Source organism: Talpa occidentalis, unplaced genomic scaffold, assembly GCF_014898055.3.
Source record: "Talpa occidentalis isolate TD23 unplaced genomic scaffold, MPIMG_talOcc4v2.1 talOcc4.6, whole genome shotgun sequence".
NCBI lineage: Eukaryota > Metazoa > Chordata > Mammalia > Eulipotyphla > Talpidae > Talpa > Talpa occidentalis.
In genome coordinates this window covers 2,373,804-2,393,558 of record NW_023604972.1, presented here as the reverse complement: position 1 = coordinate 2,393,558, position 19,755 = coordinate 2,373,804, and the positions used below count along the sequence as shown (strand labels likewise).

Sequence of the window (19,755 nt, the reverse complement as noted above, 5' to 3'; positions counted from 1 at the left end):
AACGAGCCTTCAGAGGAGACAGGAGATGTTTAAAATGGCTCAAGACGGCTCAGGGTGGACATGACGGGATGGACATGACAGGATGGACACGGTGGGATGGACATGGTGGGATGGACGTGAGTGGGATGGATATGGGATGGACATGGCGGGACGGACACAGGATGGACACGGGCAGGATGGACACGGGCAGGATGGACATGGCAGCATGGACATGGGCGGGATGGACGGCCACGAGCCCGGCCCCATGGATGATGCGGCTGTGAGCAGTGGCTGTGGGGGCTCCAGAAGAACCTTCGCGTGGGACCTACTCTGAGGGGCTGAGGGTCTCACAAGCCCCCTCTGTCTCCTGCCACAGCCCAAGCAGGAGGAGGGAATGTCACCTTCTGCCGAACAGGACACTGGGTCTGAGAGCTGCGCGGGGCCCTGCCCAAGACACCCAGGGGCCAGGGCAGGTACAAGCACAGTCGCCTGAAGTCACACCGGGGTCTGCCCACCAGGCCCAGGGACCTCCCTGCCTCCCTTCCGGAGGAGCAGCGAGACCTCGTCAGCCAGGCGGGGGGACTGCGCGGCCCCGTTTCAGCCTGGGACGGAGATGCTGGCTGCGGAGCCGCCTGAAGCGGGGCTGCGCGGGGCAAGCCGGGAGAAGGTGCAGGGAAGCTTTTCTTGAAGAGCCAATTCCTTTGGGAGACAAACACCGCTCCCTCGCCACTGGCCCTTCTCGCTAACTCCAGAATCCCCGGGCAGACAAAGGAGTTGTGGCTCCAGGTCCAAACCTGGGTCTTGCCCAGCCCCTGTGCGCGGTGCAGCCAGCTCTGTGGCCCCGTGGCCCCGGAGCAGCGGAACAGGGACCCACGTGTGTGCCTGCCACCAGCGTGCGCATCACACCCGTGCGGCTGCTCTGTGCAGGGAATCTGCGGCGCGGCCGGAGGCCGTACAGGAAATGGAACTTACACGAGTCTCCCCAGACATGGTCCAATAGCAGCAGGGACCCTGAACTTGGGGCGCCTGGCGCCAGCTGCAGTTTGGGAGACGAAGCAACAGACCCAGCGCAGAGACAGTGGCTTCTCGCTTAAGTCACCGTCACCCCCAACTGTCCAGGTCCCGGCGAGAGGCTGCCTGCTCGGCCCACGCTCCAGCTCCGGCACCACCGGGGAGCAGAGTTCACTCTACATCAACTCCGCGCTCCCCAGTCAGGATCCCCAGGTTGCTTTCTTCAAAATTTGGCCTCAATATTTTCCCAGCTGGGGAGTAGGGCGCCAGGCGCAGGAAGAGGGGTGCTCAAGAAACACGGGTCCTCTCCCCGCCCTTCTACACCCACAGTTGGAGCCTCCCCACATCTCTCTAGCCCCATATTCACAGTGGCCCAGCTACCCCACAGCCGGGCCACAGCTCATGCATCTGCGCCCAGCGCCGGCCTCGCCTCCCCCGGGGCCCCCGGACACCGGCGCCTGGAGAGCTCTGTCGGTTCAACCCACTTTATAAGTCCATCCTCCAGGTAGACGTCGGCGTAGAAGGACTGGTCATCGTTGATGATGCGTCCACCTTTGATGAGGAGGCGGTCACTCTGAAAGCCAAGCACAGACTTCGTGTCACTGGGGAAAGCCGGGAAATTGGTTTTTTCTTTTTAACTTTCAACAGAAAATTATTCAAACATTTTCAAAAGGAAGCAAATGGCATTTTTAAAAAGCCCCCTGATATCCGTCACGCAGATTCAAAAGCTTTGCTATATCACCACTCTTGTATCACCCGTTCCCCCCGAACCCCAAACACTTTTGCTTTTCCTGCCATTTTAAAACTCTGATCTGGACAATCGCTTCCCTGCGATACGTCAGCATATATCCAGCTGCAAGTTCTTCAAAGAGACATCAGCTCCATTCATTATCCCAACAAGCCCAGTTCCGCCAAGTCCTTCGTATCAGTTAATAATCAGCTTGTCGGGGTCTCCCTGGCGGCGCAGGAGGTTAAGACACAATCTATGAAGCTCTCTACAGCTACTGCAGCACGAGTTCGATCCCCGGCCAGGGAGGTGACCCACACGGGGCAGCAGACCTCTCCTGTCTCGCCCGCTGCTCCCCTCAGCAGTGGGTTTCAGTGGATCCGCCTGCTCTGCTCCCCACTCTGTCTCTGGTGAATCCTCTCAGCCCCCACACCTCTGGCCTGCACCCCGGTTCTTGTCTGCATACATAAATAAATTTTAAAAAAATGAATAATCAGCTCGTCTGTCTCTGACGGTCTCCGCCGCCTTCCGTGGTGGACGTGTTTGAATCAGCAGCACAGCCCGCGTGCGTCTGCTCAGAGCGCTGCAGTCTGCCCCAGTTCCTTCTCCCCCATTTTTAACGTCATTCATTTGCTGAAGGAACTGGGTCACTTGCAGAGCAGGGATCCTTCAGGCGTTGCTGACTGCAATAACACTCCATTGAGAGGCATTTAAAGAGACAGTGAAAAGACTAAAAAACACCCTACTCCCCATCTGACACGCTGGCGTTTTTCTCCATCCTCGCCACTCTTCTCCGGAGCTGTGATCGGAACCCGCTCACTCATCAGCGCGCCCTCGGACACTGGCTGGCCGCCCCACGAGCGCAAAAAGGGCTCCCGGCACCAGCCCCGGCAGGACTGCCCGGGAGGCGGGCTGCGCACAGCAGAGGGTCCTCCCTCCGGAGGGCCGAGGGAGAGGATGACCTGCCCCTTCCGGGGTCTTCTGGTCTTCTGCTGCTGGGGTGACCGCGTCCATGAGCAGAGGAGACACGGGATATGGAGCTGGCCCTCCCTGGCTGGCCGCGCGCCCCGGCCCGTTCTGTCCTCTGAACCTAGACCAGGCCCTGGCTGGGCCCCGAGGAGCAGCGGGAAGATGCAGGGACAGAGCTGCAACGTGCTCGGGGGGCCACGGAGCGAGGGCCAGGAACCGGGCGTCCTGGGGCCCAAGAGGAGCAGGGGCTGCCCTGCAAAGGGGCTGCCAGGGTGGCGGGGGCGCAGGCAGGCGGGAAACGAGAAATTGGGGAGAAGGCAGGGGAGCCACGGCACAGGGGACGGGAGACGAGCCCTCAGCCCGAAGGACTCAGGGAGCGCTTAGAGCCAAAAGGGACACCGCCCTCCTTTCACCAGCGCCGGCACAGCCGCACAGCGTCCACGGTCACGGAAGCCGCTCTCCTCCGGACGCCCGGTGCACGGCTGCCACTCCGGCCCACGCTCGCGCCACGCCTAGGCCTGCGAGGAGCGTCTCGGCGCCGAGTTTTCCCTTATTCTGGATTATTTGTCGAGTGAGACAAGCAGGCTTCTCAAAAGCCTAACTGGATCAAACAGCATAAGCCTTGTTTTTGATCCCTGATACATACGACAAACTGCTCCCCGCAGCTGCCGGGCGTGCTCACGGCGCACGCGGGTCCTCACTGCTGCCCGCCACTCTGTGCTCCGTGGGGGCTGCCCCTGCTGCCCCGTGCACGGCGACGAACCGTTTCCTTTCCCGGCTGTGGATGAAGCAGCTTCTGTCCTAGCCACCAGACAAGAAGGGTTCGGGCAACCACTCTGGGGCAGGGTCTTGCCGGGATCGGTGCCCCTGAAAGCAGCACCTGAGACAAGGACTTGGGGCGGATACTGCACGTGCTAGGGGACCCCGGGAACTGGGGTGAGGAGGGGGGTCAGGGAGTGGCCATGGAAATCCAAAGGCCATGAGTGGCCAGGCTCTAGCTGGCCAGGACCCTCTAAGGACCTGTAGGGAACGCACCTCCGGTGGTCTCAATCCCCCCACGTCGCCCTGGAGGGGGAGGCAGAGGAGGCTGTGTGAGCCCCCGGGGACGGGTCTGACGCAGCCGAGGACTCGGGAGCTGAGCAGAACCGCGAGCAGCCGGCTGCACAGAGCCCTCGTCGGTTCTTCCGTCAGAGCGAAAGCCAAGGCCAGCGAGCCCTGCGCTCCTGGAATCCCAGAGCTCACACGCGCTCGCGTCTGGTCAGTGTTCAATGTCGCTTCCTCGGGCCGCCCTGTCTGCAACACCACAGCCTGCTCCACCGCAGCCCCGCGCCGGCCCCTCGCAGGGCCCTCGTCACCGCCCTCCTGCCACATTACGGATTTCCTATTTGTCTAAAGGGCTCGCCCACTGGACTCAAGCCCAGGGGCCCCCACCAGGTGTGTGGGCACGACTCCCTGGGAGCAAGCACACGCATGCTGAAGTGGGCACCACCGGGAGGCGGCCCCGCTGCTGTCCTGACGAGATGGCCAGCTCGTGGGGGCCGAGGTGTCCTCCGTTTCCTTCAAGTCTGCCTCTCCAGTGCCATGGGCACAGCCTTGGCCCGCTGGGTGGGTGTATGGACGGGTGGGTGGATGGGATAGGAGGGTGCTTGGGTCAGTGCCGGGGTGGGGGGTGCAGGGGGGTGGATGGATGGATTCCTGAACTGGTTCTTAAAGGATGAATGGGTGAGGTTGAAGAGAAAGCATCCCAGCCGTGAGCCAAGGAGCGCTGAGCCCAGCGAGAGCGGTGAGACAGCTTGTCCTGTGCCCCAGCAGGAGGGTTTCTGGCGCGAGGGGCTTCCCCTCTGGTCACTCCCAGGCACCCCAGCCTGTCCCTCGGAGAGAAGCCGGCACGATTTGAGTGTCTCCACGAGGGACCACTGAGCCCGGGGGACGCTCCGGGACCAGGAGGCCAGGGCTTTACTACAGAGCAGGGGAGACGCCCCCCTGTTCCCGACACCAGAGAGCAGGGATGAGTCATGAGCAGCTGGTGCTCTGTCTGGGAGCACCCACCCCGCCGCCGCAGGTGGCCCCTGCCTGTCACACTCAATAGGGTTTCTCAAATCAGCCTGAAAGGTGGTGGTTAACGCACTGGTGCCAGAGCAGCGCCCCCCACTCTGCTCTTCCTGGAACCCCAGGGGGCATGTGTGTTCAAGCCCCTCCCCGATGACAAGACACGGGGTGCAGCTACCATGGGACCACGGGGCCTCAGCTACCATGGGGCCCCTGGGTCCTCGGGGCCAGGACGTGAATCAGAAATAAAGTCCATGATAAGGCAGAGCTGACAGGACGTCCTCGTTCTCTGTCTTAAATTACTAATGCTTTTGCATTTTAGTTGGCGTTTTCAAAGCCACGTTCTTTGCAACCCTAGCTCGGAGGGGCTTCAGTGGATGTTGTCCCCAAGAAGGATCCCCAGGGATACCGAGTTCAGAAAATTCTGGGTTAAACAGAAGCAAGACATTTCCAGGCCGGGGTTCTCAGACGCCTGGCTCTGCCGACGCACAGTCTCAGCGTTGAATTCACGCCTCTTCCAAATTTAGGTCCTTTCTTTTTGTGGAAACACCTGACGAGGAGGCTTCTCCCAGGAGACACCTCAGGAGACGTGGTTTAGGGGCGTGATGCCCCGTGCCTGCTTGCCGAACGGTTCGCGCTCTGGGAGGTCTGCTCCGGCCTGGCTGGAAGGGACTCAGAGTCAGGCGACCTCTCCTGCCCCGGCGCGAACGAGGCCATCGCTTAGGTCCTGGGTTTCCTAGTGTCCTGTCCATCAACGCTGGGTCCGCCACAGTTTTAAACACTGTCATACTCGAGTCCACGCCTCTCCACAATCAGAAGCAATTTACAAAGAAGCAAGGTCTACGGCCGAGGCCCGGCAGCCAGGGCTCCCGGCTCACTCACGCAGGGGGTGTGGGTGTGAAAGCTCACGCCAGAGAGGGCGTCGCACACACATTTAAAAAAAAATGTAACAAAGTCACCCATTTAAAATAAAAATATACCCACCCCCTGTCTATGTCTCTCTCCGGATTGGTGTGAGGCGAGAACAAGCTCTGTGCGAAAATTGCTCAATACTTTGCAGAAAATAAAACATGGGGTGAAAATCTCAGCGATAAGCTGACAGCGAGGGTGGACGCCGGGGACTGTGGCTCATCCCGCACCGGCGGCCTCACCCAGGGGGACGCGGCGGGCTCAGCGCAGGTGCCCGGATCAGAACGGAGTGCCCAGAGTCAGACAGACGGGGCCCTGGCCCCCTTACACCGGTGCGCGGGGCTCCCCTGGGGCCGCGCCCCCACCTGCCCAGGGCTGCGGGGTGGACCCACGGGCGTGCCGGCCGCAGCTCAGCACAGGCCGCGGGGGAAACACCCAGCAGACCTACGCCCGGCTTATCCTCCGTCACTCTGCAGGAACTGCACCTGCTTTTTTTTACCTAAGGAGAGAGTTCTTGCCTTGAAGGAGTCCCCCTGCCGGGTTCGCACCCTGGTGTGGCAAGGTTGGGGCAGAGGGGGATGGGAGGGGACTGGCTGCTCCCCAGGCCTCCCCAGGGAAGATGCTTGTTCTGGGAGAGGAGGGATTAGCTGCGCAGGAGACAGCTGGCAGAGCAGGAGCGCCTGGGGAAGGCACAGGCGGGGAGGGGCCCGGCAGGATCTGTGAGTGGCTTCCAGGGGCTGAAGCCCAAGCTGCGGGCGGGGAAGCTGGGGAGCCACGAGGGGCCGGAGCACAGGGGACCCTACTTCCACAAGCAGACGTGGGCACCAGGCAGTACGCCAGGGTTTTCAGCAGGGAGGGCACCCCGTGCAAAGGCTCAGACTTGGCAGAAATGGAAGGAAAGTGACCGTCTTGGGAGTCGCAAAGCTGGGATTTCCCAACAAGCACCAGCAAATGTGAGAAAAGCTTCAAGGGCCTTGAAATGGCGGCTGAACTTCGACCCAGAAATGTCGTGCTGGGAACAAATTCCCAGCAAAACATCCCAAGAGGGCCAAAGAGTCACACACAAACATGCAGCCACATACAACCTTACGGCCGCGCCGCCTCGGGGGCATCAGCGGCGAGTCGCACATTCCCAGGCGCTCTTAAGGACAAACAAAAGCAAAAACATGTTAGATGAGAAGGCGAAATCCCAAGCTCTAGCTGGCAGTAACTCATGGGGGAGCAGATCTTTCTGGTAGTACCTGACTGCCAGCTGAGACTCCGGGGTGCCCCCCCCCGCCCCTGCTGCTCTGACACATTCTTCCTGTAACACTCACACCTCACGGCTGTGGGCCACGCGACCCCCCGGGCCCCCTCACTGCCACGAGAGCCCCGTGTGACTGTCACTGCCTCCCGAGGCACCAGCCAGGGGCCGTCCATACATTTAGCAAGAAAGGAGGGTGAGGGATTACAGGCAAGAACGTCCGAAAAGAGAGAGGGCATGAGAAGGAGAGAAAAAGGTGAGAAAAAAAGTGATAAAACTGTGAAAGAATGTGGGCAGAAGGAACCGCAGGCAGGAAGCAGAGGAGCCAGGGGAGTGAAGCGTGGACTGACAGCAGAGATTTCTCTTTTCTGCTTTTAGGGTGCCCTGGAAGCCTGGCCGAGCAGGAGACAGCTGGAGCAGAGGCTGGCTTAGCACAGGGAGACCACAGCGGACGAGGCTGGAGGGAGAGCCCTCCTGGACACGGGCGCCAGGCGGCCATCGAGTCCCTACCTCGAAGCCCTGCGAGTCACAGAAGCAGCAGGCGGGGTGTCTCCTCCAGGCCCGCCCCCATCTCCCCCAGGCCCGGGGAGGGGCGCGGCTTTGATCTCTTCACAACTGGAAGGGAGCGCTGCTTACAAAAATCAGCCTGTGAAGCTTCAGGCATTTTTTACCCGCACGACAGCGAAGTAAGCAACAACTCAGCCTCGGCTAGGAGGAGAGGCCCGAAGCACGGCGGGTGTTCGGCCTGACGGTCTACCTCTGGGTAAGGCGCTCCGTCCACTTGTGTTCTGTTCCCCTTCTGCCTGGTGCAAATACAATTTGTCACCTTCACCAGCGTCAGAGGAATAGAAAATCCACTAAGGTCTCAGGGTCCTCGGAGAAAAGAGAAGGGCTGTTCTCACCAAACCAACACTTACCCCAAATCACTAGCTTATAACCTTGGCCATCTGGAAAACAGCAGAGACCAAAGCTGCTGTTAAAGAGACAGGGAGACTGGGCCTCCCCGGTGGCGCAAGGGGTTAAGCACCGCACTATGAAGCTGTCCACAGCCTCTGCAGCGCGAGTTCGAGGCCCCGCTGGCCAGGGAGCAACCCACATGGCAAGCAGACCTCTCCTGCCTCGCCCGCTGCTCCCCTCAGCAGTGTACTTCAGTGAGTCTGCCTGTTCTGCTCCCCACTCGGTCTCTGGTGGATCCTCTCACCCCCACACCTCTGGCCTGCACCCCAGCTCTTTCGGCAGGATGAACAGTAGCAGAGACGCGGGTCCCCTGAGCTCAGGGCTCGCGCAGGGCGAGGACCAGGCGGGCGGGCGGCGCTGTCCGCGGTCCTGAAGCGCCGGTCTGGGGGCGCGGTCTCCGCAGACCTCGACGGGGCGGACCCCGGCCCCGGGCACCCAGCGCCGGCTTCCTCAGTTTCCTCCTCATCTCAGCAGCACATTGTGAAGGTCACATTCCCACCGAGCAGGAACACTCGTGGCTTATGCTGAACAGTAGTGTAAGTTTGGCTTCAAGTACTTTTAACTTAGTGCCTCCCTTTCGACGAGTAATTCTCCCACCTGGGAAGCTGGCGAGGGCACGTGACCCCATGTCCTCCCTCTACAAGGCCTCACCAGCGCAGAGGCTGGGGTCTTGGGTTAATCAATGGGTCGGGTCAATGAAGGCCCTGGAGGCCTGGTCTTCTCTCTGAGAAGGCAGCTCCGCCCGGGGACTGTTGGGCCAGAGTCTGATGAAGCAGGTTCTTCGGTGGAGGGGCTCAGAGTGGACAATATCCTGCCACTCCTGTAAAGGTAAAGTGGCCCCTTCTCGTCAAGGGCTAGCATGGAAATGGGTGTCCAAACGCACCCCATTTTGGTGGAAATGTGTTTGTCATGTATTGAGTGTCGGTGGGGCTGCCTTATCTGAAGACCAAGAAACCCCACAGGCCACTGCTGTTGAGGTTCACGTTCACAACTCAAAACTTCATTAGCACAGGGAGGCACAGTCACTTGCGGCATGGCAGCAGAACCCGGGTGATCCTCACACCCCCTGGCATTGTCTGCTGAGAAATCCAATCCAGGTGCTTTTGTTTGGGTTTTCATTTACTAGATCTCAATGATGTGCCAGAAATTTCTGTTATTAACAACATTCCAATTAATCTTGACATAGAGACTCTGCGTTACAGCACGCTGTGTTATCTATATACAATTCTTCCTGCATCCCACCCTTGCGTGCTCCAAAGTGGGTGCAGGGCTCTTCCTGATCCACAGGCGGGTCCCCTCAGTGACTCCCGTTGACCAAAAGAGTCATAGTGCATATGGATGCACCAATCTGAGCACAAGCTTTAGGAGGCAGGTGGGTTTCAGCTCAACAATTTGCAAATTTACTCCCCACCATGGAAACCTCAATCCCCAGGAACAGCAGTAGCCCTCCCAGCCTGCACCCCAGAGTGAGACGCGCTGAGGGGCACGTTGACCCAAACAGTCATCGTGGAGGCAAGTCTAGCCGTGCGCCCTAAGCCACATCACCCACAGCCCTGCAAGTGATGCAGACGCACTTGTCGTCGTAAGCCACAGAGACAGGCTGCTCCCAGCGCAGCATTCCGGCATGGAAGCAACCGAAACCCCGTCAGGTCCTGTGCCAGGAGCCAGTCACAGCACCTGTGGTGAGTTCTTCCAGCTCCAATCCTTCATGGCTGCAGGGCTCACCTCCTCCCTTCAGCAGCCAGAGCCCCTCCTGGCACCCCAACCCTCTCCCTTCCTGCCTCTGTGCAGCAGCAAGTGCTAACACAGAGCAGCTGCACACTTGGTTTCATTTAAAGAAAACCACCCCCTTTTCCTTTGATTTTGCCTCAGGGACAAGCCTGCCAGCCAGCGGCCCTCTGCCACACTTTCCAAAAACAGGTTCCACCTGGTACCTACAAAGGGACCCTGGAGGTTATCCCAGTGCCCCCCTCACTGTGCCGAGTTACTGTATCTGACCCTCAGTCCTCTCCTCTCTAAAACAGGGTTAAGGACCTCCCCTGGTGGCGCAGTGGTTGAGCACTGGGCTGCGAAGCTGCCCACAGCCTCTGCAGCGCCGGTTCGATCCCCGGCCACCGGGCGAGGGTCCCACATGGCGCGCAGACCTCTCCTGCCGCCCGCTGCTCCCCTCAGCAGTGTATTTCGTCCGTCTACCTGTTCTGTTCCCCGCTCTGGCTCTGGTGAATTCTCTCACCCTCCCGCGCTTCTGACTGTACCCCGGGCTTGTATAAATAAATAAATAAATCTTAAAAAAAATAAAACAGGTTTTAGCAACCCCAGACCATATGCATCCACTCGGCTGTTTATCAAGACAATGCCAAGCACTGCAATGACCCTCTTATAGGCTTCTTGGGACTGTGGCCAATAGGGGTTAAGCAGATTAGAGGGCTCTGGGAGCTGCAGAGGGCTCGCTAGGCAAGACCTTAAATGCAGAGACCCAGGTTTACCTGGACAATGCCTGCTGTGAGCCATCTCCCACTTATTTCACTTAATGCTCATTTAACAAAGAGGTGGTGCCCGAGTCCTAGCCAGGCCCCACACGTACTGTCCTTGCACCTTAGGCCAGCTCAGTCCTGGGCTTTGGCTTCAGGCCTGTAGTGCTGAGGGCTTTTTTGAAACATAGATTATGTGACATCATGAATTAACACACAGAGAGCACGCTGAACAATGGCTCATTTTTCTTAATCCTTGCATGTGGTTTCTCATTCAAATGCCCAGCTCTGTCTCCAACTTCTCCAAACCTCCCTCGCCCAAGCCCAGCTCTTCCCTGGATCTTGTATCTGCTCCAGAAATGTTGTCACCCACCTGCTGATTTCTACCTCCCAGTGCACCTGGCCTGGGTCAGCCCTCGCCACCTGTCTCTGGACGCCTGTCCCCTCCCCCACATGATCTTGCTGAAACATAGATGCAGCCAGACCGTGCCTTGCCCTAAAGCTGCCATCAGCTTGTCCTCACTCGTGGGGTCGCCCACACCTCCCACCTGCTGGCCTGACTCCTGCCTCCTCACGCTCCCCACCTGGGGCCGTGGAATCCATCTAATCACACCACGCGCTGCCTCCCAAAGGGTGACTCACACCGATGGTGCCCTTTGTGGGGTTCCCTGTTGCTCCTGTGCTGCCCACTGATTCCCCACTCCTGGCCAGGGGCAGTGATCTGGCCTTAGGAACACAGTCACCCCTCAAAGCCCCCACAAGGGGTCTGCTCCTCGTATAACATTGTTTCTTTATGTCTGCGGGAGTCGCATTTCTTACCATTTTTTCTGTAATTAAGTAATGTTGAACCACAACACCATATATGATTTAGGGGTACGGGCTCACACCTCTTCAGATGCGTGTGACCACCCCACACCACCACCAGAGCACCCACAACCCTCCCCCATGGTGCGCGGGGCCCTTCCCCTTGTGCTCCCCCCTCCTCAGCTCTGCAGTCAGTTTTCTAGGGTTTGTTTTGGTTTAGTTTTGTCTGTCCCCCTTTTTCCCTTTATATTCCACGTGAGTGAAATTATCCAGCATTTGCCTTTCTCCTTGCGATTTACGCGACGGCGCATCATCCCTTCCAGTTTCACCCACGTTGTCGCAAATGACAAGATTTCCCCTCTGCTCACTCCCGCTGGGCAGGAGCCCCCTGCACACAGACACGGCTTCATGCGCTCACCTTCACCCGGCACTGAGGTTGTTTCCAAAACGAGGCTGCTGTGAACAGCACTGCACGAACACAGGCGTGCACACATCCCTTCAAACTAGTGTCTCTGAATATCGGGTTCAAACCAGAAGTGGGACTGCCGGATCGTGGGCAGCACTAGGCACAGCCTCATGAGGCTTCAGCTTCGGGCTCATTTTCATGTCATTTCCCCCTGAGACTGGGGAGCTCCTTCACACCAGAGGCCACCCTGACTTCCCAGCTTCTTAGCTGAGGCACCCGTGCAAGATACTTAACTGCTGTGTGCCTCAGTTTCCTCACCTGTAAATGGAACCAATCAACGTATGGCCCCCCTTGGAAGACAACACACTGGCCACTGGCCTGTGGACCCCATAGTGTATGGCAAATGTTCTGTGCCACGCGTCTGAGGAAGTAGCAGGAAGAAGTTTCCATTGTTCTCATCAGCTTCTCAAAGGAGTCTATGACCCTAAGAGTTATTAAACCAGCTTAAAAGGTGTGCAATAACTGAAGCTTTGTTTTGGACCCACTTTGCTCTGCTTGCCCAGGAGTAAAGAAAAGCAAAAAGAAAACAGAGGAAGAGGAAAGGAAAGGAAAGGAAGCAGAGAGAAAAAGAAAGAAAAATCCAAACACTGTCCCTGGAAGCTGTGCCAGCTGAAGAATAAAGAACAGAGGGGACTTAGAAGAGACAGTAACTAAGAATGTCCTTCCAGAGGAAGGAAGCTGTGAAAATTCTGAGCAAAAGCAATGCGGGAGGCAGCTTCTCACCACTCACGTAGCCAAGCGTGTTTCAACAACGCAGCTGCCCAGAGTCAAGGCGACCGCTGCGTAGAGTCGTGACCTCCCTGTCACCGGAGGTTTGCGAGGAGAGTGTACTGGGAACTCCCAAGTGGACACTCTTTCCCATTCTGCTTACACGCACGGAGAAAGTTTTACACAATTTAAAAGGTTCCTTCCAGCTTTGAGGTTGTATAAATTAAATAAATGCTGAGATTTTATTCAGTCTTAAGCCTACTGGCCTATGGATAGGATGTGAAAACAAGTGCGTGAGTGTAATTTGGGGACAGGCACAAAATCTCAAACAGCAGCTAGCTGTCTGTTCTAGACAGCTCGGTATCGGATCCATGAAACTGACCCCAAGTTCTAACACTAAGTTATTATTCAATCAAGATCCTGGGGAGACGTGTGCTGGGATGATCCGCTCTGCATATGGAAAATGCTGATTGTAAAACTTTGCTTCCCGGCGTGAAGTGCTGTGAAGCCCATTAATGAATCGGAGCTGACCTGTCTCCATTGTCAAAGCACCACTTTGTAGACCTTTTTTTTTCTGGATTCCAAAATCTCTTCATGCCACCTTCACTTCTGGACGGTAACTACCTCATCATCAAAGACACAGTCAGCAATCTGATCTTCATTCCGCCACTCACCCCAGAGCGCCTGCTGAGTCCTCAGCGTGCAAGAGAGGTGCTAAGGAGAACCAGACCTTTCTCCCTCCTCCAGATGTCCATGCTCAAGTGGACAAAGTCACCGAGGAGAGAGAGCTCTCCATCCCAGCCCCAGGAGGGAGGGGCTTCCATGGAGAAGGGGCACAGTTTATACAAAAAGCAAAGGGCCAGAGAGAGAGCCTGGTCAGGGAGAATGTTCCAGGTCCCTGTTTTTACCTGTCTGCCCCTGTTTCCTACAGCGGCCTTTCTACAAAGCATCATAAATCCCGCTACAATTCCTAAACTACCAACTCCAACTCAGAATTGTCTTTTTGGCCACTGTGTCTGTCCAGGCAACAGATTTCAGCCTTTCTGTGTGCAGGAAATATGTACAAATAGCATAAAAACGTGTAGCTTTCCTAAGGGACTAAAAACCTAAAGGATACCAAGCAGTCAGCAGTCCTCACCACGCCAACCCTGCTCCAGTGGGGCTGTGTCCATCTCGTGGGGCCTTGGAAAGCCGCCAATCACCCCGCTCACGCTTCAGCACCATGGCGCTGTCCACTGCCCAGACTCTTCTGATGCGCTCAAGGGCCAAAGTGCTGTGGTATTTCCTGTCCAGGACAGGAGCTTCCTTTGACAAACACACAATTTTAGACCCTATTCAATATCTCGCTGCTCGTGAGTGCTCCTGGCTCCATGTGATAGATGCTACTGGATAAATTTGTGGATCTGAGTGCAGCAAACATAAACTTTAAATGCTGATCAAAATTTAGCAGCACGTGGGCAGAGGATTTTTTTAGTATACCACTGTGCTCACACCACGCGGATGAGAACCACTGGCTGCTGGGACATTCTGCATTTCCTACCTTCTACTGGCACCTGAATACAGGCCCCTAATCTCTGTGTCCGGCTCTCGTCTTTCATTCTCATTCAATCTGGATTTCTCGTTGCCCAAGGAGACACCTCCATCTGGTGCTCAATCCCAACTCCAATTCAACCTGAGAACCACTGCCAGCCTTTTCCTCCAAACTCACCCTCCACATCCCTTGACCATCACATCAGCAGCTCCTACGGGTGTTTATTCCACCTTATGTGCCACAACTTTCGCAAGTAATCCTCTTGCCTCCTCCAGAAAGACGAACACTGATTTAGATCTGGATCATGTGACTTAATTTGTCCAATAGTCTAGGAACTGATGTGAAATGTGCCTTCTTTGAGCAGAAGTTCTTAAAGGTATTTCAGGTTATTCCCAGTCTCTTGTGCTTCCCTCCTCTGCTCCCTCAACCTGGGTCTCAAGGAGCAGACCCACTATTCCCCAGCAGCCGGAGGCAAAGCCACAGCCAAATCTAAGGCCTTCATGAACATGAGCAAGAAATAAAGGTTTATTGTTGAAACATCAGTCCCCGGGACCGTCTGTACAGCATGAAGCTGGCAACCCCACTGGCTCCCAGCAAGCACACTCGCAGCCCACCCAGTGAGGACAGCACAGGCAGGCACTGTTCTAAGTGTCAAACATATACTGTCACTTAATTCTCAGGCAATAAAAAAATCCCTACACGTTATTATTATAATACTATCTCCATTTTACAAACGAGAACACTGATGAGAGAAGAAGTGACTCGCCCGATTACAAAGCTAGTACCTGGGACAGCTGTGCTCCCTTTATCTTACCATCCTCACAGCCCAAGAGTTTCCTGTGGCTTCCTCTTATGCACAGAATAAAGTCAGAGTGTCCTATAGTCCGGAACAGGATGAGCTAATCGAGGTCTGTGAAGACAAGGAATTGGGGGCCAAGAGAAAGGGAAAAGTCAATTTCCCACTCACATCTGGGCCAGGCGTGGACCCACGTGGACTCCCACTGGGATGCATTCTGCCTGACATTCACTGCCCGACTTTCAGAGCCTTGTAGGATGCCCCCACCCATTCAAATTTATTCCGAGTTCCTCACCCTTTGATTTAGCCGTGTAAATTCCTCACTCTTCTAATTCTAGTCATTCTCCTGCGCCGGTCTTGCTCACGCCACGCCCCCTGCACTGCATGTTCCTCCTGTATCTGCCAGCCCTGGCTCCAGCACCCACTCGTGCCTTCCCTCAAGCCTCAGGCCCCGACCATCTTCTAATGCTTCTGCCAACCCTGAGTCCTCCCTGCTCTGAACTCTAACCACTGTGCAGCTCAGGTAACGCATAGGTATTTGTTAGTTATTTCAAGTGTATGCCCTGAGTCACTGGGATAGCAAACTTGTTAAGGCCAAGGATTACAAAATATGCATTTTTATTGTCATCCACACCTTGCACGGAAGGAACAGAACAGACATGTGGCCAACAGCGGCTGGTGAGCTGCCATTCTGAACTCTCATTTCCCAGGACAGCCTGCAACTGGGGGAGGGTCTATCTCTGCTCGGCCACTCACTACATACCAGGCACATGCACGTACGCCGCCCCAGGCCTGCCTCCCCACCCCCTGCAGTAAGGCCTGGCCAAGTCCTCTGCAGGGAGCAGGCACGCAGGGCTGAGGAAGCACAGTCATGGCAGGAAAATGTCTCAGGATAATTTAAAAAATCCTTCTCCCTTCTCCTCTCTGCTAATGAGACTGACCTCGCTGAGGGGTCGCTCTCCTGCCCTGAGTCGGTGTCGGGGGTGCAGCTGCAGGCTCCAGCGGGGAGATCCCTGGCAGGCCTTTCTCGCTCTTCTGCCCCCCTCCCGGCAGCCTGCTTTCCTCTGAGCACGAGTCACAGAAGGCATCTCAAAGCCTTTGTGCAAGAAGGCGGGGAATAAACTGCACATCTGGAGAGGCTGAAAGTCGCCCCTGGGGAAGCGGAAAAGCAGCCTCACGCGGGTCTTGCTTGTTTGCACCCCAGAGGACCGACTCATTCGACGTGACCTTTGCTTAACAACCTCTTCCCTCTGCTCATCTGCACTGTTCCATCTCCTACACACACACACACGCGCGCACACACAGACACATGCACACACACGCACGCGCACGCGCCCATTTCATATCAGATAGTGGTTTTCTCAGCAGGCAGGCCCCCCCACCCCCCGCCCCCAGGGCCTGATCTGTGCTCTTCCTCCCTCCACCGGCGGGTTCAAGACCACCACAGGCTGGGAAGTCTCGGTGCCCCGGTTTGCTCTTTGGCGCTCTCGCCACCGCCTCCTCACCAGACCGTCTGGACCCCAGGCAGAGAATGGCAAGCGTGCTGAACGTGGCCATGCTTCGCAAAATCACAAGTGACCGGATTCAGGACGTCCTCTTTTTAATCATCATCATTCTTAACCATGGCAGTAGACGCTCTTGACACCCCACAATTGAGCAGGCCCCCTTTGGGCAGCCGGAGAGTCTGCAGGCATGGAAGCCACGTGCCTTTGTTTGCTCAGAGCCACACCCAAGCCGCTCTCAGCCTCGGGTGGGCACGCGGGAAGCAGCTTGGTCTAAGCGAGTCCCCGGCTGGACCATTAATTTTTCACAAAGCCGCACATGCAAGAGAGCTCGATGAATATTTTAAACAATCCCTGGGGGCTAAAGCTTAGTGTTTCTGCTTCTCCCCGTTTCGCCATCAGACCACGCGGTTATCTCAGAGAAGGGCTGAGGGGCAGAAAGGAAGCAAAGACCCAGGAACAAAATCCACAAAGACAGAACCTTTCCATGACCCAGCTGGCCCGCGCAGGGTGCCCTGGCTGCCCCCTCTGAACTCACTGGCGAAGCTGGCACCTTTCCCGCACTGTTCGGGGGAGAAAGCCGAGGCTCACGGGCGGTGACCAACCAAGCAGGCGGGACGGGGCGATGCAGCTGTGTTTTCCGTAGTCCGCGCTGGCTGCTTTTCCAAGGCCGCGCTCTGGCTGCCAAACCCCCCGCCCCCGCTGCACACACCTGTTCTAAGCGCACAGCCGCGCCTGGAGGCTGGGCCGGGCCGCAGGGTGTCCGCTCTCTTCCCGGGGCTGCAGCGGGCCTCCCGCCTTCACATCAGACCTGAGCCCCCTCCTCTAGGGCAGGCGCCCCTACCCCGGGCTCCTCTAGCCCCCGCCCTTCCCCTCCTAACACCCCAAGCCTGACTGCAATTCTGGGCTAACACACGTCTTTGCTAAACTCCAGGAGGCCGAGGGCACCCGCCTCATTCCCATTCCCTCGCACCCCGCACAGAGCCCGCCTCGATGCCTCTGACATCAGCTCATCGAGTGAGCGCTGCTGGGCCGGAGCAGGGGCGGCGTGGGCGCCGCGTGCCCGCCATGCGTGAGGTGACTTCTTCCGGCTGCTGTCCCTACGCACTGTCAGCCAAGTGTCCTCGGGAAGCGGCAGGGCCCGGCCAAGGAGCCCCGCCCGAGGCTGTCCCCTCTGGTGGGTGACACCCCGTCTCTGGCCGGAGGGGCTGTGGGGGTCAGAGAAGCTCACAGCCTCCTCGGGGGCCTCTTTCCCAGGAGGTCAGCACAGTCCTCAGTATCCCCCACTGCCCCGCTCCCCCCTCGTGCTGCTGGAGCTGTGGGACCCCTTGCATCACGGGACCCCCTGCATCGCGGGACCCCTGCGTCGGGCGCTTTCACACGAGGGCTGACTAATGGCTTCACACAAAGGGAAATGCAGGCTCAGTGCTGGCTCAGCGCCGGCTCTGACACCCTCACTGCCCTCAGAACGCAGGGTCTGCAGAGCCCTCCTGGAGCTGGCAGTGTCCAGGGTGGGGCACACTGGCTTGGAGAGGCCGCTGTGTGGGGGGCACACCCAGGTTCTTGTGGTGCGAAAGCTGGACGGGTCATCTGTCCCCCAGAGCGCCGCAGCCGGAAGGCAGGGTGCACGCGCCGCGGCGCAGACTGAAGCTGTACAGCTCCAGGCACCCGCCCCAGCGACCTGCCCCCACACCAGCGTCGAACTTCCTTCCTTCTGGGAAACTGGGGTCTTGGGAGGCACAGAGAACTGCTTGCCCCGGTCAGAGCCAAGGAGACCCAGGCTCCTGACCCACAGTCCCGGCATGACCCACTGCGGCCTCAGTTCCCACAGCATGTGCTCGGGGTGTGGAGGGCACGGTCAGAGCTCCAGGCACCACCCAGCCTGGGCCACCACCTCCTTCCCCGATTCCTCAGCGAGCAGAACCCTGACAGACTGGCGCTTACGCCCCAGTGCCTCTGGGAGGGCAGGGCCTAGGGAGGGGTAAGAGCCGGGCCCTGTCCGCAGGGCGGCTGGCAGGGGAGCTGCAAGGCCGTGAGCTGGGCCAAGGGGGGCCTCCCGGGGAAGTCGGCCCAGAGGTGAGGAACGCAAAGGCATCCTGGGGGACAGGCCGGTTCCTCCCACCGGGTCTCGCCTGCATCGGGCCACGCTCCCGCCTGGGAGTCTCGTGTGAACAATGTCTGTCTCCCCCAGGAAGATTTACGGGAAAGAGTCACTGAGCAAGGCCCGCAGAGCGCCGGGCAGGTGAGAAATGTGGGCTCCCTCCCGCCTGCCCAGGCCGCTCCCTGCCAGGTGCCCACGCCCAGGCCTGGCCAGCCAAGGCCGCTGGGTCCTCAGCCACGGAGCCCGGGCGTCACCCCGAGACTCCCTCACACCAGAAGCCCCTCAGGCGTGCGTGCGGCTCCCGCGGAGGCCAGCGGGGCCGCTCCCAGGCCGCGGCCGCAGGTCCCGGCACACAAAGCCGGGGTGGGGGATCCTTTGTTCCCGCCGCCCCGGGGACGCGCGGCTCAGCCCCGCTCCCTGCGCACCCTCGGGGGCTCAGCCCCAGGCGGGCGGGTGGATCCTTGCAGGGTCGCAGTGCAGAGGCCGTGCAGAGGCCGCCAGCCGCGCGTTGGGGCGCGGGAGGGGCGCCTCCATCATGGCGCGGCCCGCGGCCCTCGGCTCCCCGGCGGCCGGGCGGGGCGCGGGGCGCCCCCTCTCCTCTCCCGCGGGGAGGCGGCCGGCGCGGGGTGGGGCGCGGCCCGTGAGAAAGCCCCGCTCGCCTCCCGCCCCACCCGCCCCATCCCGAGCGGAGGGAGGGGGTTCGGGCCCGCGCCCCTCCCTCTTTTGTTCAGCTCCGCATCCCGGGCCGCGCCGCCCTCGGCGCCTGGGGGGGGGAGCCCGCGGCAGAGGGGCCCGAGGCCCCAGCCCCGCCCGCCGCCGCACCCCCACACCCCCCCACGGTCCCCCGGGCCGGGGCGGCGGCTGCGGGACCGACGGGCCCCGCCCCGCCCAGGCAGCCCCGGGGCCGCCCCGCCGCTCCCCGGCCCCGCCGGCGGCGACCCCGCGGCGGGCGCCCTCACCGTGATGTGCGGGATGCTCTTCTTGCCCTGGTAGGACATGGCCGCGGTGCCCGCCCGCGCTGCTGGGCGATCGGCGCGTCCGCGTCCGCACGGTGCGCTCCGGGGCCGCGAGGACCGGATCCGCCAGGCTCGGCCGCGACTGCCCGCGCCGCCCGCCCGCTGCCCGCCCGCCCGCCCGGCTGCCAGCGCGGCTCGGAGGGCGGGGGCGCGGGAGGCGCGGGAGGCGCGGGAGGCGCGGGGAGGCGCTGCGGAGCTCCTCCCGGCGGCCGGCCCGCCCCCCGCGCCAGCGGGAAGCGCGTCCCCCCACCCCGCGCGCCCGCCCCGCCCCGCCCCGCCCCGCCGCCCGCGCCGCCGCGGGGCCCCGCGCTTGGGCCCCCTCCACGGCCCGGGCCCCCTTCCAGCCCCGGGGTCCCGCCCGCCTCGCCACAGGTGCGCCGCGCCGTCCCGGCCGCCCCCGGAGCCCGCGCCGCGAGGGGGGGACCGGCCCGGGTCGGGGGGGCCCGACCTGGCCTCAGAGCCCCCCGGTTCCAGCCCGAGGACGGCGGCCCCTCCCCGGCCCCCCCTCCGCGCGTC

General features: G+C 59.5%; 1 protein-coding gene across 2 annotated transcripts in view; it reads right to left on the bottom strand.

Moving 5' to 3' along the window:
- The window catches only part of CRMP1 (collapsin response mediator protein 1), a 41,309-nt gene that overhangs the window by 18,065 nt on the left and 3,489 nt on the right, over positions 1–19,755 (bottom strand). The window contains exons 1-2 of one of the 2 annotated variants that reach the window (XM_037530128.1): positions 19,183–19,267; positions 1,476–1,564 (exon numbers count right to left, since the gene is read on the bottom strand). In XM_037530128.1, the coding sequence (XP_037386025.1) occupies positions 1,476–1,564; positions 19,183–19,221 (128 nt within the window). In that variant the 5' untranslated portion in view covers positions 19,222–19,267. Of the gene's footprint in view, positions 1–1,475; positions 1,565–19,182; positions 19,268–19,755 lie in introns of those variants that run through there. The other variant, XM_037530127.1, reaches the window with a different exon arrangement.